General features: G+C 47.9%; 1 protein-coding gene across 1 annotated transcript in view; it reads left to right on the top strand.

Moving 5' to 3' along the window:
• The window catches only part of TSHZ1 (teashirt zinc finger homeobox 1), an 88405-nt gene extending 70446 nt beyond the window's left edge, over positions 1-17959 (top strand). The window contains exon 2 of the mRNA XM_010586686.3: positions 13540-17959. Coding sequence (XP_010584988.1) covers positions 13540-16748 — 3209 coding nt within the window. The 3' untranslated portion in view covers positions 16749-17959. The remainder of the gene's footprint in view (positions 1-13539) is intronic.
• The last annotated feature ends 423 nt before the right edge of the window (positions 17960-18382 follow it).

The raw sequence follows: 18382 nt of genomic DNA, 5'->3' as shown, positions 1-18382 counted from the left end.
ACATGCACACACAGACGTGTACACAAACACTAAGGCTAGCAGTGCTCTTCTCTGCGCTGGGGCTGTGTTTGCCTGTCCAGGTGGTGCACATGCATATATATATATATATGCACACGTTCACACACACGTGCACATGCATGTTAAGGCCTGCAGTGTTATTTTCTGTGGTGGTGGCTGTGTTTACTTGTTCAGGGAGTGCACACGTGCACACACGCACGTGCACATGCACACTAAGGCAGAGAGTGCTATTCTCTGCACTGTGGCTGTGTCTGCCTGTCCAGGTGGTGCACACACATACAGACATACACATATGCACACACACACGTGCATGTGTGTACACACACAAACATGCACACATGAACACTAGGGCTGGCATGTTATCTTTGTGCTGTGGCTCTGTTTGCCTGTCTAGGTGATGCACACATATTCATACATATGCATATGCTCACACACATGTGCAAGTACACACACACTAAGTCTGACAGTGCTATTCTCTGCATTGTGGCTGTGTTTGCCTGTTTGGGTGGTACGCACGCACACAGGTAGGCTGGCAATGCTATCCTCTGTGCTGTGACTGTGTTTGCCAATCTGGATGGTGCACACACATGCACACAATCACACACATATGCAAATGCACACACACACACACACTAAGGCTGGTAGCACTATTTTCTGAGCTGTGGCTGTGTTTGCTTGTTCAGGTGGTACGTACACACACGTGCACATGCTAAGGCCGAGAGTGCTATTCTCTGTGTTGTGGCTGTGTTTGCCTGTTCTGGTGGTGCACATGAATACACACGTATACAAATGCTCACACACATGCGCATATGCATGCTGAGGCCGGCAGTGCTATTCGCTGTGCAGTGGCTGTGTTTGCATGTTTGAGTGGTGTACACAAACACACGCATTCACACATGTGCACACATATACACACATGCATGCACACACACTAAGGCTGGCAGTGCTATTTTCTGTGCTGTGGCTGTTTGCCTGTTTTGGATGGCTCCATTGTGGTCTGTGGTGTTGCTTCGTGTTCCCCACTGACAGCAGGACATACTGTACACATTCACAATGTCACATCCTGCACCGGGTGCTAGACTCGGGAGGCGGAGCGAGGGATGGCAAAGCTGTTTTGACACAAAAAGAAATTGCAGAAATGATGATTTGGAGTCTGTTTTATTTGATGGAGAAAAATGTCATTATTCCTATAAGTAAGTGTAAAAGAAGAATTTTATACTGCATTTAACAGTTTCCAAGCTTACCCACACGCGTCAAATTTCATGGGGGTGGGGGTGGGTGATGTGGAGGGGCTGACAGTACCCAGCGTGGGGGTTTCAGTGGGGAAGATGTGGCTGCTTTGACTTCATTTCTGTGACTCAGTAGCCTCTCTCCTCAAAATCTTCTAGCCTAAAAATGTTTTCATCCACCTTCGGGATTATATTGTTCTCATAGCTTCGTCATTAGAAATAAAAATTTCCACAAATACAATAATATATTCCAGTACATTTGTACTCATATGAACTGAAGTTTTTTTTTGTGTGTGTGTGTGTGGAAATTATAGCTCATAATGAAAAAAAAAAAAAGATCATTGCAAATAATGACTCTGTATTTAAACTTGTAAGTTTTTATGAGTCCTTCCCCCTCCCCCTGCCTTTCTCTATCTCTTTTTCTTCCTCACAGCCTCGGTAAAATTAAAAAAAAAAAAAAGTGCCTAAGAAAGTAATTATGTGAATTCATGGGTGATAGTAAAAATAAACCTCATTATTATGATAGGAGAATTTTATTTCCTATCATGATACTATAGATGTAACTTTGGAGTCAGACATCAAACATTATTATTAAGGGGATTTAAAGGAAATCAGGTGTTGTGTAAGCTTGTATTTAGCTTCCAGTTAGGTACAGAAACAGTTATGCAGACTGAACTCAAGGAACCCTGGTGGCGCAGTGGTTAAGAGTTCGGCTGTTGAACAAAAAGTCGACAATTCGAATCCACCATCTGCTCCTTGGAAACGCTATGGGGCAGTTCTACTCTGTCCTGTAGAGTTCCTATGAGTTGGAACTGATTTGATGGCAGTGGGTTTGGTTTAGTTTTGGGTTTTGAACTCATGGTGTATCACACTGGTACATTTTTTATATCAGAATAAAAAAAAATAGCATATTTAAAATACAGATTCTGCTGATTGTACCTGCTGGCCCCTCACCAAGGACTGCTGGTCTGACATGTCCATGCCCCAACTATCTGAGGATAGAACACCCAGCTCTTTCTTGGTTCAACTTGCATGTTTATGAGAATAAGCTACTGGATTTAAAAGTGGAGACACATTTCTGAGCTTTAAGCCCCATGTAGGTTTCTTTTCCTCATCGCCCTCTCTCCTGTTTTAAGACCCTTAATGAGGGCCTGCAGAGATTCACTTTTTTAAAGTAAACTTTGTATTGAAGTGTTGCAAACAAAACAAAACAAAATCCAAACACATTGCCTTCAAGTTGATTCCGATTCATGGCGACCCTATAGGACAGAGTAGAACTGTCCAAGGCTGTAACCTTTACGGAAGCAGACTTTGACATCTTTTTCCTGAGGAGCGGCTGGTGGGTTCAAACTGTCAACATTCTGGTTAGCAGCTGAGCGCTTAACTATTGAAGCATCACAGAGGTTGCCTTTTAACATGTGTCTTGGTATAAAGGTAACTCAATTATAAGACGCCAGTACATTGGGCAACATCCCTGATGGATTCTGCTCTGGCTATGTGCAGAGAGTGACTACTTACTCTGAACTCTGTTTCTTTATATTTGTTTCAGCTGTTCAAAGAGGTAATTTCATGCAGCGGTCTCCTCTTTTGATTTCTAAATGTCCATAAGGGTGAATCCTATTCTGTCTGTTAAAAAATAAGTCTTTTTTAGCTTCAGGTGGTCAGATAACACCAGGTTGAGACCTGATGTTTTAAGTCTAATTGGTTAATACTGGTTTTGTGGACCCAGACTTCTCAGGCTCCTAGGTGATGCTCACCCCTCCCCGGAAGTAGAGGTATAACTGAGAACATGTGGAGGATAGCTAACTGTTCAGTTTGTGGAATACAAGAACATTTTGGCTCCAATTCATGGCAAACTTATGGACAATAGAATGAAGTGCTCCCCAGTCCTATACCATCTTCATAATCACCGGTATGCTTGAGTCCATTGTTGTAGCCATTGTATCAATCCTTCTCATTAAGGGTTTCCCTCATTTCTTTTGGTTCTCTACTTTACCAAGCCATTATGTCCTTTTTTAGTGATTGGTCTTTCTGATGATGTGTCCAAAGTAAGCCAGCCAAAATCTTACCATCCTCAATTCCTGACAGATAGATCACCCATCCGTTAGTTTGTTAAACTGGTGGCTTTCGTGTTGCTGTGATTCTGGAAGCTATGCTACCAGTATTTCAAATTCCAGAAGAGTCACACATGGTGGACAGGTTTCAGTGGCACTTCCAGACTCAGACAGACTAGCAAGAAAGGCCTGGCAATCTACTTCCAGAAAAATAGCCAGTGAAAACCCTATGAATCACAACAGAATATTAACATATAAGTCTGATGGTAATAAAATGTCTGTGTGTTCTCTCAGGCACATACAAGAGTTACTTTTTGCTCTTCTCACTTTATTTTAACTGTTCTTTGAATCTTTCAAGATTTTCATAACATTTTAACTCTAAATAAAAAATAATAATATTAAAAATTTTTTTTTTCTTCCTGACACCACCAAATATCAAATAAGCCTTTTGGTGTTTTTAATGATGGCTTAAGCTTGAATGTGCACTATCCTATTTGTTAACTTGCATCGTTGTAACAGGAACAACCTCTAGACATAAGGATGAGGCCTGATGGCTCATGGGGGAAGAGTGGGCGGAATCTTGGAATAATGTTTCTCTTTTCTCAGTTAATTGATAGTTCTGGGGCCCTGAACTTTTAGGGAAATCTAGGATCCCTGGTGGCACAGTGGTTAAACGCTTGGCTGCTAACCGAAAGATTGTCAGTTTGAATCTACCAGCTGATCTGTGGGAGAAAGATGTGGCAGCCTGCTTCCGTAAAGATTTCACCTTTGAAAACCCAATGGGGCAATCTCTGTCCTACAGGGTTGCTATAGGTTGGAATTCACTGGATGGCAGTGGGAGTTTTTTTTTTATTTCTATCTTTGGATTCTCAATTTAGATTAGAATTGGGTAAAAATCACAGGTCATTTTGTTTATAGACTGTCCAATTCTTAAAAGTGACTTCTGTCAAGTTTTAAGTAAAGAAATAGCTCTTTTATAAATCAGACTGGTACACAAATGACTACGTTAGCTATTGATACCAAGCAGCTAAAATTTGCCAAAGTAATTTTTTTTTTTTTGTTCATTGCACATTAGACCGAAAATGGCATTTCAGCTTGACTTGGTGTAGTGTCAACCTTCCTGCAAGAAATCGGAGCTTATTTTAGTAAATTCATGTGTACCTACCTGGCTTGTGTTTTAATGTTTTCTCGGACTAGGAAGAAATGAGTTCTTGTCATGTATCTGCTTCTTCTGTGTTTTTATTTCCCAGTACATGCTGACTTTCAGAAAAGCCACCTGCTGTCCCCTAACTAAGGTGAAGTTACTTTACAAGTGATCAATTATAAATTTGGAAGAGCGTGTGTTTTGTAAGATTCCACAATGGGTCGAAATTGTGCATTTATCACTTAGGTGTGGGTAAGCCCCTTTTGTGAATTGGCCCCTTGGAGTAAATGCAAATTTGATGTAATGGCCATCTGTTCGTGGATACCGCATTTACCAGCCTAAAAAAAATAGTATGTTGTAGATAAACATGTAATTTGGTATGATTATATAGTTTCTCCAGGTGGCAATACAATAGCAAAGTTTGGTATTTGCTATAAGCCAGTAACAGAGCCCTGGTGGTGCAGTGGTTAAGAGCTCAGCTGCTAACCAAAAAGTCAGCAGTTCGAATTTGCCAGCGGCTCCTTGGAAACCCTGTGGGGCAGTTCTACTCTGGCCTGTGTTTGAGTCAGAATTGACTTGATGGCTATGGGATTTTCTTTTCTTTCTTTTTTTTATAAGCCAATAACCAAGCAGAGACTAAAGACCTGCATTTTATATTTGTCACTTTTAAATATCCACATTCCTCCTTCACAGCCAGTTCTCAATTATGCATGCCAACGAAGGAGAGCGCCTGGATAAACAAAGTTTTAAACCATACTTTTGTTGTACTTGACAAACAAAGTTTTAAACCATGCTTTTGTTGTACTTTTGTCGCTTCTGTTCACTTCCTCCCCCATCAGGTGTTTAGAAGGTCGTTACCTGCTTGTTCCTGCTCCCTCTGAGTTCCCAGCCTCTCCCTTCCTTCCTCTAGTCTCTGGCAGGAGTTCGAGCCATCAGGGAAGACTCAGACAGACAGACGGAGGGAGAGAGGGAGAAGGGGAACGAGAGGGGCCTGGTTATTCTGAATTGAACAAGCAGCTTCTGAGTCACCAGTTCATCTGCATTTCCCTTCTGGTTGTCTACACAAGGCCCCATGATGGGGCCGTGTTCATCATTCCTTTGGTCCTCTTGTCTCCATTGATTTGATGTCAGCAGAGAGCTTGCGTGTGTGAGGTTGACCAGGGCCTCTGGCATCCATCTGGGGGTGGTCCATCCAGGACTATGGTCCTGTTCTGACCCAGTTTGGGAAGGAGGAACTGGCAGAGACTGGGGCTTAGTGACCGTGGTGGCCATCACAGCTCACCCTTCCATGAGCACTCTTACCACCCAAGACTTGAACCACTGGCCTGGTGGTGCTGTTGAGGAAACTGAGGCTTGAGGAGTGAGTGGGTATAAGTCGTCATGTTCTGGTAGGTGACTGAGCTGGGGCTCCCCCAGGCCACCCACCCAGACTTCAAATCCACATGCTAGTGATGGAAGCTCTGACACCCCCACAACAGTGACCATATAACATGGTCCCTGTAGAGACAAGCACATGGAAGGGATGTTGCAGCCTCTTTGACAGCAGCCTAACAGATGCAGGCTGTCGGGGAGCTCCCCTCTTTTCTGGTCCCCCTGTGTGCTGGGTGGATATGGATATGTTCGAGTGTGGCCAACGTGGCCTGGGAGGGCTGGTCACCATTGCTCCCTGATGTGGGCAGAGCTGTAAGATCAAAGCTCACCCCTTGCCAAGTACTGATGCCAGGGGCCTGAATTCCTTGTTTTTAAACCCCTTGGAGTCTGATTTGGGGAATTTCTACTGTCCCAGCCTTTGGCCTGCCCACCTCAACTTTTTCTTCCCCTGAAGGCCTTAAACTCTTAAAATGAGAGCCTGTCGATTTGAGGGACTTGTAGGAGTCCTGGCTGGAGGCTGCCATTGTGGCCTCAGCTGAGGCCCAGTTTTAGAAGGATGCTGCGTGAGTATGCTGGGGCTACTATAACAAAAACTCCACAAACTAGGCCCCTTATAAAACCAGAAATAATACTTATTCTCTCACGGTTCTGGAGACCAGAAGTCCTAGCTCAGGGTGTTGGCCAGGCCATGCCTTCTCTGAAGGCTCCAGGGGGGGATCCTTCCTTCACTCTCCTGGTTTCTGGAGGCCCCTGGCCTTCCTTTGCTTGTACATGCGTCTTTGCTTGGGGTCCTCCTCCGTCTGTCTCTTCATCTCGTTTATAAGAACAGCACTCAGATTGGATTAGGGCCCACCCTACTCCTGTGTGCTAACCTTACTGATAACCAAACCCATTGCTACTGAGTCGATTCCGACTCATAGCAAGCCCATAAGACAGAGTAGAACTGCCCCATAGGGTTTCCTGGGAGTGGCTAATAGGTTTGAACTGCCGACCTTTTGGTTAGCAACTGAGCTCTTAGCCATTGCACCACCAGGGCTGCAAACTTTACTGATAACACCCTCAAAGACCCTGTTTGTACAAGGTCACTTCACAGGTATGGGGGAGGACTTTCACACGTCTCTCTGAGGGACATAATCCATAACTGATGGGCACTGTTACAGGGCTAGGGCTGGGCGGGCCAGAAGAACAGGGAGGCCCCAAGGCTTTGAAAGGACTGGGTCTGGAGTTGAGGCAGATGCTGTTGCAGGCCAGGCTTCGCACTTAGCAGCTCCCTCCAGGGAGCCTGTGGCCAGCTTTTGGGGGGAAGGTTAGATTCTGGGGTGCCCAGTGCCATGTGGACATGGTCCTGAGGATGTGGCCTGAGGATGTCTGCAGCTCCTGTCATCACCATCGTTGTCATTGCTGGTCCCGGACTGGACCTGTCTTCGAGAGTTCCGGGGACGGTCTGGGGATAGATGGTGGAGGGTCAGGGTGAGGTCTCTGGCCCAAACAGCGTTTCTGACGGCTCCCAGAATTAACTCGAAGCATCGCACTGGGGTCTTTCCTGCCCATTCCCTGCATTGTGGCTAAAGGCCAGGGCTCTCCTCTGCTGTGTCCTGGTGTGGGGACACAGCTCAGTGTGAGGGAGGCATCGGCCAGCTCTTGCTGGAAGGCTCCGGAAAGAGAAGTGGGAGAATGGGGAGGGGCTCAGGTACATTAGCTCTGAGTCGATATTCTTATATAAAAGGCTAATTCCACAGGTTCTGTTCCATCGAGGTGGGTGTAAGAAAGCTGCTCTGGGGCCAGAGGGCCAGAGGGCCTGTGGGGAAGGTGCCTGGTAAGTGGGGTGTCAACAGACTGTCCTCCTGCCTGTGTGGCCTTTCGTCCTTGGTGAATAGAGTTTAAAAAGATGGTGTTGTCAGTTGTCCTTGCGTTGATTTTGACTCATGGCAACCCCATGTGTGCAGAGTAGAACTGTGCCAGGGGGTTTTCAAGGTCGTGACTTTTTGAAAATAGATCTCCAGGCCTTTCTTCTGAGGCACCTCTGGGTGGGTTTGAACCACCAACCTTTTAGCTAGGAGTCGAGTGCTTAACTCTTTGTGTCGTCACCCCGGGACTCCTTTTAAAAAGATAAAAGATAATATTAGCTAGAAGAATGTGGTAGAACAGTCAAATAGCCAAATAGTATGAAATGATCAGGGTTAAATAAACCCAGAGTATGTGATAAAAGTGTCAATACTCAAAGTTAAAAAGGACAAGGATACGTGTGGGCACATTCTGTTCCTGAAGGAGTAAGGGGGAGAGTGGAACCCTGGAGGCCCCTAGAACACGGGGACAGGGGTGGCCCGGGGGACCCTGCAGCCCCCATCCTGGGGTAGGTTGAGGGAGATGCCCCAGGGCTGGAGTAGGGGCAAGGGGCAGACAGAGGCATTGATGTGGGGCGGGGGGGTGTGGGCGTGGCAGCACTGACCTAGGTGGGTGAGCCCAGGTCCATCCTCTCCCCTGACTCTACTCACTCTCCTTTGTTATTTTTTAAAAAGACTTTTTGTTTGTTTTATTTATTTTTATTGTGGTAAATATATAGGTAACAAAACATTTGCCACGTGTACTACTCAGTGACATGAATTATACTCATCATGTTGTGTTCAACCGTCGCTGTTAACTATTCCCCGATTTTTCCATCACCCTTAACAGAAGCTCAGTGTCCCCGAAGTGTTGGGATTAGACGTTAGATTTTAGAGCAGTTTTAGGTTTACTGTGCGGCAAGTACAGAGAGTTCCCCTATACTCCCGCCCATACACATACACAGTTTCTCCTGTTATCAACATCTGACACTGGTGTCATACATTGGCTACAATTGATGAACTAATATGGATACGTTATTAGTAACTAAGGAGCCTGGTGGCGCTGTGTTTAAGAGCTTGGCTGCTAACCGAAAGGACAGCAGTTCGAATCCACCAGCGGCTCCTTGGAAACCCTATGGGGCAGTTCTACTTTGTCCTGTAGGGTCACTATGAGTCAGAATTGACAGCAACAAGTTTAGTTTGGTCTTCATTATTAACGGAAGTCCATAGTTTACATCTGAGTTCACTGTGTGCTGTACTGTCCCATGGGTTTTGACAAAGGCATGACGCTATGTGTTCACCATGGCAGTATCCTACGAAGTGTCCTGTGTTCCCTCTGTTCGTTCCTGTCCCTCAACCTCTGGCTACCATTGGTCTTTTTACTGTTTTTTTTTTTTCCTATACTTTTCCCTTCCCTGCCCCCCTCTTTATTTTTAACCTTTTTCCTGCCCCTAGGCTGAGCCGTTCTCTGAGCTCCCATCATTCCTAGGTTCTGGCTAGTGGCTGGTAGGTACTCAGTATCTGCTTAAAAAAAAAAAAAATGGTACTCAGTATCTGCTTAGAGGTAATTTATTCTGGAAATGGTGTGAAATGGCTAATACATGTTTGTTGAGCTGAAAACATGGAAGAGAATTTTGAAAACACAGACGTTTGTAAAGAGCCATTCCCCTCAACAATGCATAACGATGTATTCAGTATCTAAAAAAAACCAAAAAACTATTAACATTCTTTCTAAATAATTTTTGCATTATACTGTATACACAATAAAACCTGCAAAAGCCAGAGCCTGTCTAAGGTGGGATCCTGTCAGAGAAGGAAAACTCAAATATTTTCCACTAAAATGAGCGATAGAAAAGTGGTAAGACTGCACCCTGTCAAAGGTGGAAAACTTTCAAGACCCAGAAAAACAAGGCAGTCCCGTTGAGTTCTGGCTCTCACAGGTTTCACTATACAATTTTGTCTTCTGCTTTTTTCATTTAGGAACTTTCTCCGTGTCATTAAAAGCAAGCTTTTAAATGTTTGAATAGAATTGTTGTTGGGTGCCATTGAGTCAGTTCGACTCATAGCGAGCCCTGTGATAGAGTGGAACTGCCCCATCCGGTTTTCTGGGCTGTAATCTTTACGTGAGTAGATCGCCTTGCCAGGTCTTTCTCCCACAGAGCCACTGGGTGGGTTCGAACCTCCATCCTCCTGGTTAGCAGTCAAGCACTTAACTGTTGTGTCGTCAGGGCTCCCTTTGAACTCTAGGAATAAGTTAAAATTCACTTTGCTTCCCCATATTCTTGAATATTTAAACTGTGGCAGATTTTATGTGGAATAATATTGTAAGGCCATCTTTGTGCATAAAGCATTTTCAGTATTTCATGTTGCTTTCTCAGGCTTTACTTCCAGAAGTAGATCCGGGTGAACAGAGGGCTGGAATGTGGGGCGTGGTGGTGGGGGGGATGGTGGAGAAAGCACTGGCAAAAATGGGTGTTTTGCTGGCTTGGGCAACTGTTTGGGGGAACACTGTCTCTGAGTTAGGTGTTCCAGAGGAGGAGTACCTTAGTTAGCTCATGCTGCCATAGCAAAATACCTCAGGCGGGTGGCTTTAAAGACCAGAAATTTCTTGTCTCATGGTTTTGGAGGCTAAATCTAAGTCAGGGAATCCCTTCTAGGGGAGGGTTCTCTCTTGTGGGTAGCCCCAGGCGTTCTTTGGCAGTCCTTGGCTTGCTGATGGATCCTCACATGGAATCTTCCTCCTATATGTGTATCTCCATGTCTGTTTTCCCTTTTTATAAGACATCAATCAGAAGGGATTAGGTTTAGGACCCACCCCACTCTACTATGACATCGTGACATCTTTAACTGATAGCAAAAGACAGGGTGAGGCAGAGGGGCTGGACCTCAGGGTGTGTGGGTACCTGGTGCCCACAGACAGGGTGAGATAGAGAGGCTGGAAACATCAGGGTGTCTGGGTACCTGGTGCCCACAGACAGGGTGAGGCAGAGAGGCTGGACCTCAGGGTGTGTGGGTACCTGGTACCCACAGACAGGGTGAGATGGAGAGAATGGAAACATCAGGGTGTCTGTGTACCTGGTGCCCACAGACAGGGTGAGACACAGGGGCTAGTCCTCAGGGTGTGTGGGTACCTGGTGCCCACAGACAGGGTGAGGCAGAGAGGCTGGACCTCAGGGTGTGTGGGTACCTGGTGCCCACAGACAGGATGAAATGGAAGAAGCTGCCAACCCTTCTTTATGGCATTTTCATTATTTATTAGCATCCTCCCTCCACCATAATATGATCTTGTGGGCAGGGCGTTATTGCTCCTTCCTGTCCCCCCTCCACGGCCCACTCCAGTTCTGGAAAACAATGGATGTCCCACATATGAATGAGTGTTTGCATGAGTCAAGCTCTCGGGCACAGATGACTCCTTGGGGGCTTCCCTGTAGAGTGAGCCAAGGTTGCTCTGTGTGGTTCTACCTGAAGCAAACATTGTTTCTCAAATTGAGATTATGGAATTGCCAATAAGACAAATTTTAGCTCCCCCTCAGGACTTTCCGCCCTGAGTACCTCCCACCAAGTGGAGCTGGGTAAGCTCAGGAGAGGCGTGGTCTGGGGGACGCTTCCCCAGGCTGGGATGTGGGGGCAGGATGAGACATCACTCCTGCTCCTTCCGGGTCCACATGACCTCTTGAGTCAGCACAGCCAGGGCTGGACTGTGGCCAACGAGCTTTAGAGGCACAAGAGCAATTCACCACTTGTGTTTTCAGAGTTTAGAGTTAAGTTACTGATTCATTCTGCACTCATCTGCAGTTGTCCACCATGGGGCAGATGATGGGAGGCCTAGTCTAATGAAGGAGCTGCCAGCAGCAGGCCGTGTTGTTCTGGGAAATGCCTGCAGAATCATGGACCATGCAACAGGGCCTCCCCTGCAGAGCTGACGCGATCACATGCAGTTTCCTTTAAATTCCTGGCTAGGGCATGACTCTCCCTCTCCCCAAATGTACCAGCTAACTCTCGAAGGCTGTTTCCTATCATTCATCCTAACATATGTACTGCCTTGATGGAGCTCTGCTGGGGTATGCCTGGGACTGTGTGAGCTACAAGGGACCTCACAGTCCAGGGCACCCAGGCTGTCTACCTTCAAAGAGCTCATGTTCTACCCAGCTTTTACCCTGAAATTAGCAGAATCCACAGAGGACCTATGCTGACGTTAGCACTCATAGGTCAGGCATGTTAGAGGTGATGAGTACAACCAGTGGTTAATGAAGTGGGGTCCCTGGTCCATGGGTCCAGGCTGTGAGCTCTCAGAGCTCCCGTACTGCCCTAAACCTTTAATGATTATGTGGTTCAACTTGGCGGTCCTTTTTAAATTTTTCAATGGGGGTCATAGGATTATCCAGAGGTCTCAGATGCTGTAGTTAAAGCCCATGGTCTTGCCCTATTGATCATTGTTCATGATAGCAGTGCAGCGTTGATGAAGCTGGAATTCCTAGGTGGGCTAGTGGATGGCTGCCCCGCCCCCTGCTGTGAGGGAGCCCGGACATGTGTGTTCAGGTGGTCCCACGTCATCGCCAGGTGAGAACCGAGGCTATCATAGAACACCACACTGCCTGCACTGTTCTGAAGGGGCTGGACTGAAGGAGGTGCCACATCCCAGCAGTTGTCTCTCACTGTGTGGGCGTGTGCATGTGTGTGCACACGTGGTCATGCACACAGCTTATGAGTGGGAGTCTCCTGAATCTCCCAACCTTCACTTACAGGTGTGAGTGTGGTACATCCTTCCACCTGCCTCTTGCGGGGTGGTGGGTTGTGGGGGGGCTCCCTTTGTGCCTCTGAGTTGTTTTCTGCCCTCTTCTCAGCCCTTCTGAAAACGTACATGCCCTTTGCCACCAAGTCCCCTTAGGATCTGGCTGTGATAATGTGATAATGGCTGATTAGAGTTAATGAAACCCTTCCAGGTAGTCTAGGTGCATCTCAACAGGGGCTTTCTGGAAACCTTCTTAACTCTAGGAGTCCCAAGTTGTGGGCACAGCACTAGCTCAGCAAGTTGCTTCCTCAAAAAAAATAAATAAAAGTGCTATGATTCAGTGAGTTTAGGAGGTAGTTCCCCTTGGGGATTCAGAAGGCATGCTATGCATTCAAGGGTCTTAAAAGCCCTTGGGTAAAAAGGCAGGCTTAATCTCACAATTTACATGACCTCCCACCTGTTATTCCTGCAGCGCATGGGACTACTCCGTAGCACACTAAAGAAATGCTGCCGCAAACCCAGGAAGTCCCTTGGCCTGGCGTCTTGGGGCACCTCATGCGCCAGCACAGCATGTACTTGGGGCTCGCTGATGCCTGTCTGGCCATCCCTGGAGGTGGCTATCCCCTAGTCCGGCTTTAGGCTGGCGGTGCTGTGTTCTGTTCTCTCTTTCAGTGAGGAATAGAGTTTTTCATTGCTTGCCGTTGAGGACTGCTTTTGTTTATGGAAATCATGTAGCACTGTCAGTGAAGTATCTTGTCCTAAAAGCTGACAGCTAGGTCCTTCTGAATGCTAACTGTAGAATGCATGAGGGCTCCCAGTCCTCTTAGGAGGGGGAGCCTGGAGGTGAGGTCCTTGGTGGGCAGGTGCCAGGCCTCTCCTTTACCTACCCAGGTCTGGTGGTCAAAGGGGCATCTTTAAAAATGGGGCAGTTAAAGGAGGAATACATGCTGGCCTTTTGGTTTATGCTTCTTCAATGAGAATTTACCCTAAGGAGGGACAGTATCCCTGTGCTGTAGAGTTATAAGGCAGGCATTTGGGTAAAGTTGGTTAGCCTTGTAGCTTGGGAGTTGGGGTGAGAAACATCTTTTTAAAAACCCCTGATTGCTGGGGTGGCTGTGTCATTGGGAGTGATTTACCTCCTTTAACTGACTTTCAATTTTTCTTCCAGCTTACGTTCCCGAGGAAGAGCTGAAGGCGGCCGAGATAGATGAAGAAAATGTGGAGGAGGATGGGCTCTCTTTGGACATTCAGGAGAGCGAATATTTGTGCAATGAGGAAGCAGAGATCAAAGAGGCCCAGAGCTGCCAGAACTCTCCGGTCAGCACGGCCACTAACCAGGAAGCAGGCTACGGGTCGCCTTTCAGCGAGAGCAGCGACCAGCTAGGCCATTTCAAGCTGTCTTCCTCCCGCGAGGAGAAGGAGGACGCCCCGTGCACGGACACTGTTTCTTACCCCCAGGACAGCTTGGCACAAATCAAAGCCGTCTATGCCAACTTGTTCTCCGAGTCCTGCTGGTCCAGCCTAGCTTTGGACCTGAAGAAGTCCAGCTCGACCACCAGCAACAGCGATGCCAGCCAGAAGGAGAGCGCCACCCCCACCCCCACCCCTCCCACTTCCACCAGTACTGCCAGCACCAACATGCACACGCCCAGCACCAGCACCAGCACCAGCACCAGCGCCAGCCACAGCGGCAGCGGCAGCGGTAACAGCAGCAGCTCCGGGTATGACTGGCACCAGGCGGCCCTGGCGAAGACCCTGCAGCAGACATCCTCGTATGGCTTGCTGCCCGAGCCCAGCCTCTTCAGCACCGTGCAGCTCTACCGGCAGAACAACAAGCTCTATGGGTCCGTGTTCACTGGTGCCAGCAAGTTCCGGTGCAAGGACTGCAGTGCTGCATACGACACGCTGGTGGAGCTGACGGTGCACATGAACGAGACGGGGCACTACCGTGATGACAACAGGGACAAGGACGCTGAGAAGACCAAGCGCTGGTCCAAGCCCAGGAAGCGCTCCCTGATGGAGATGGAGGGCAAGGAGGATGCCCAGAAGGTGCTCAAATGCATGTACTGTGGCCACTCCTTCGAGTCCTTGCAGGATCTCAGCGTCCACATGATCAAAACAAAGCATTACCAGAAAGTGCCTCTGAAGGAGCCAGTGCCCGCCATCACCAAACTGGTCCCTTCCACCAAGAAGCGTGCACTCCAGGACTTGGCCTCACCCTGCTCGCCAGAGCCCACGGGGGTCACCGCGGACATTACACTGAGCGAGTCCGGGAAGGATCAGAAGACGGCGAACCCCTATGTGACACCCAACAACCGCTATGGCTACCAGAACGGTGCTAGCTACACCTGGCAGTTCGAGGCCCGCAAGGCGCAGATTCTCAAGTGCATGGAGTGCGGCAGCTCCCACGACACCCTGCAGCAGCTCACGGCCCACATGATGGTCACCGGCCACTTCCTGAAGGTGACCACGTCCGCCTCCAAGAAGGGCAAGCAGCTGGTACTGGACCCTGTGGTGGAGGAGAAAATCCAGTCCATCCCACTGCCACCTACCACCCACACCCGGCTGCCTGCTGCCAGCATCAAAAAGCAGCCTGACTCGCCGGCAGGGTCCACCACGTCAGAAGAAAAGAAGGAGCCGGAGAAGGAGAAGGTGCCTGCTGTGGCCAGTGAGGCAGACAAGAAGATCAAGGAGGAGAGTGAGGACAGTGCTGAGAAGTTCGAGCCGACTACGCTGTACCAGTACCTACGTGAGGAGGACCTGGACGACAGCCCCAAGGGGGGTGTTGACATCCTGAAGTCGCTGGAGAATACGGTCACCACGGCCATCAGCAAGGCCCAGAATGGTGCACCCTCCTGGGGTGGCTACCCCAGCATCCACGCGGCCTACCAGCTGCCAGGCTCTGTGAAACCGCTGCCACCGGCCGTGCAGAGTGTGCAGATGCAGCCGTCCTATGCCAGCGGCGTGAAGTCCCTTTCATCTGAGCACAGTGCCCTCCTGCACTCGCCAGGCAGCCTGACGCCCCCGCCGCACAGGAGCAATGTGTCTGCCATGGAGGAGCTGGTGGAGAAAGTCACGGGCAAGATCAGCATCAAGAAGGAGGAGAAGCCCACTGTGGAGAAGGAGAAGGGCTCCCCGGCCAAGCCTGTGTCCCCGGTGGCAAAAGAGAACAAAGATTTTCCCAAAGCTGAAGAGGTCAGCAGCAAGCAGCCACCCAAGAAGAGCCCAGATGCAGAGGCAGGGAAGGCCAAAAAGGAGGGCCCCAGCGATGTGCACACCCCCAATGGCACAGAGCCCCTGAAAGCCAAAGTCACCAACGGCTGCAGCGCCCTGGGCATCATCACGGACCACTCACCGGAGCCACCTTTCATCAACCCACTGAGCGCGCTGCAGTCCATCATGAATGCCCACCTGGGCAAGGTGTCCAAGCCTGCCAGCCCCTCTCTGGATCCACTGGCTATGCTTTACAAGATCAGCAACAGCGTGCTGGAGAGGCCCACACACCCCAGTGTCCCCGGCAAGCAGGCCGATGCCATTGACCGCTACTACTACGAGAGCAGTGACCAGCCCATTGATCTGACCAAGTCCAAGAGCAAGCCCCTGGTGTCCGGCCCCGCTGATGCAGTCTCGTCACCCCTGCGGGAGAGTGCACTGATGGACATCTCCGACATGGTGAAAAACCTCACAGGCCGCCTGACGCCCAAGTCGTCCACGCCCTCCACTGTGTCCGAGAAGTCGGACGCTGATGGCAGCAGCTTCGAGGAGGCCCTGGATGAGCTGTCACCAGTGCACAAGCGGAAGGGACGGCAGTCGAACTGGAACCCCCAGCACTTGCTTATCCTGCAGGCCCAGTTTGCCTCCAGCCTGCGGGAGACGCCCGAGGGCAAGTACATCATGTCTGACCTGGGCCCCCAGGAGCGGGTACACATCTCCAAGTTCACCGGCCTGTCCATGACCACCATCAGCCACTGGCTGGCCAACGTGAAGTACCAGCTGCGCAGGACAGGGGGGACCAAGTTCCTCAAGAACCTCGACACAGGGCATCCTGTGTTCTTTTGCAACGATTGTGCCTCTCAGTTCAGGACTGCTTCCACGTACATCAGTCACCTGGAGACGCACCTGGGCTTCAGCCTGAAGGACCTGTCCAAGCTGCCACTCAGCCAGATCCAGGAGCAGCAGAACGTCTCCAAGGTTCTCGCAGGCAAGCCCTTGGGCCCACTGGGGGCTGCAGACGAGGACCTGGGCTCCACATTCCAGTGCAAGCTCTGCAACCGGACCTTTGCGAGCAAGCACGCAGTCAAACTGCACCTCAGTAAGACCCACGGCAAGTCCCCTGAGGACCACCTGATCTACGTCACGGAGCTGGAGAAACAATAGCGCCCAGCTCGGCATGGACCGCGGAACTTTGCACTAACATTGTCGTCGTACTGCACTAGGCCTGGCCTGAGCCTCTGAAATCAGTCTCTTCCTTGGTTGCTGAGCTGCCTGTCTGGACCTTGGTTTTTCTTACACACGTTTTGTAGTTCTATTTATATGCGCTCTGTCTGATCCGTGCATGTTATTTTTCTTTTTCCGTGAGTCAAAGTCTGACCTTTATTTTCAACATCTATTCTCGATGTTAAGCTATCTTTTGTAGGAAATAGTGGGACCCACTATTCAGAGACATTTATTTAGCAGTAAAGAGAGACACAAATAACAATGATAAAAAGACATCCTAAAATTACAAAGTTGCCATGACAATAAAGGTCATAGAACCGAGTAGTGTCAAATTTAACCCTGTGAGGACTGTAATCGCATTTCTGTGCCTTTCACTCAAAGAAAAAAAAAAAAAAAAGATTTAAAGGCATCTCATTCAGATCAAAAGCTGTGTCAGACACAAAACTTATTTAATAATGAAAAAATGAGCTTTTATATGCAGGACTGGTTTGAGGAAGCATGCTGTTGGAAGATAGAAAGCTGTCTAGGACTCATGGGGTTAGGAGCCACAACTTCACACGTTTAAAACAAATGCAAACAACAAACAAACAACAACAAATACCCCAGTTACCACTATGCCGAAACCCTCTGGATGCTGAAAAAATGCCGCTTTTGGCAAAAAAAAACTAAAAAAAAAGTATGCAAGCTATTATTTAAAAAATGTGTACAAATGCTATTTCTTTTTTCCTGTAAAATACTGCGGTTTATAGTTATTTACAAATGTAAGCTTTGGTACAAGCTGACCTTTCTATAGCGTGCTGCATTGGTAAATGAAAAAAAGGGGGCAAATGTTGGAATTTTTTCCTTGTAAATTGCCAGCATCAGCTTAAAAAACAACTCTATGTTACATATCGTACCATTTTAATCTATTCAACTTTCTTTGTACCTTCTGGCTTGTATGCTTTCTCTTTTAACTTTTTATATTGTCATTTTATATTCAATTTCTGTGTATATAATGTAAAACCACGATTTTTGAATAAAATTTAGTTCCCGCGGCTTGATTGAAATAGAGAAATTTTACTGGCACCTGCATCTTTCTAGGTGCATGTACTTAAAAAGAACTATCCGACAGAAATAAAAGAAGCAAAGCAAGCAATGCACTATTAATTATACATTTTGATGTTCTGTCATTAATATTGTACAGTACATTTTGGTTCACGCAATTAAATTCACTGTTTTCTCAAATGTAAAATAAACCCACACGCAGTTCTTGATTTACATCCATTGTCATGTCGTCATTCTATGGCCCATGCCATGTGATTTCAGGAACAAGAGGTATTGCACGTTCAGTCGACCAAAAACAAATCTATTCAGAGTCATCATTGAGTAGTTTGGGTGCTGACATGCTTCATTGTAATGATAAGCCTTAATGATAAGTTTTTAAAAATGATCATGAAAATGTTTGACTCCACTGGGTGCCAGAGTTGCTGAGTTTAGCCATCGGGTGATGGCAGTTTTGTACCTACCTGCGTTGAAATGCTTCATTGGGAGAATCCTTGAGCACTCTTTAAAAATACTTAGAGTTACTCTTTGTG

This window comes from Loxodonta africana, chromosome 11 (assembly GCF_030014295.1).
Source record: "Loxodonta africana isolate mLoxAfr1 chromosome 11, mLoxAfr1.hap2, whole genome shotgun sequence".
NCBI classification, from domain to species: domain Eukaryota; kingdom Metazoa; phylum Chordata; class Mammalia; order Proboscidea; family Elephantidae; genus Loxodonta; species Loxodonta africana.
Note: the sequence above shows the minus strand (reverse complement) of the source record. Positions and strands in the feature narration are given on the sequence as shown.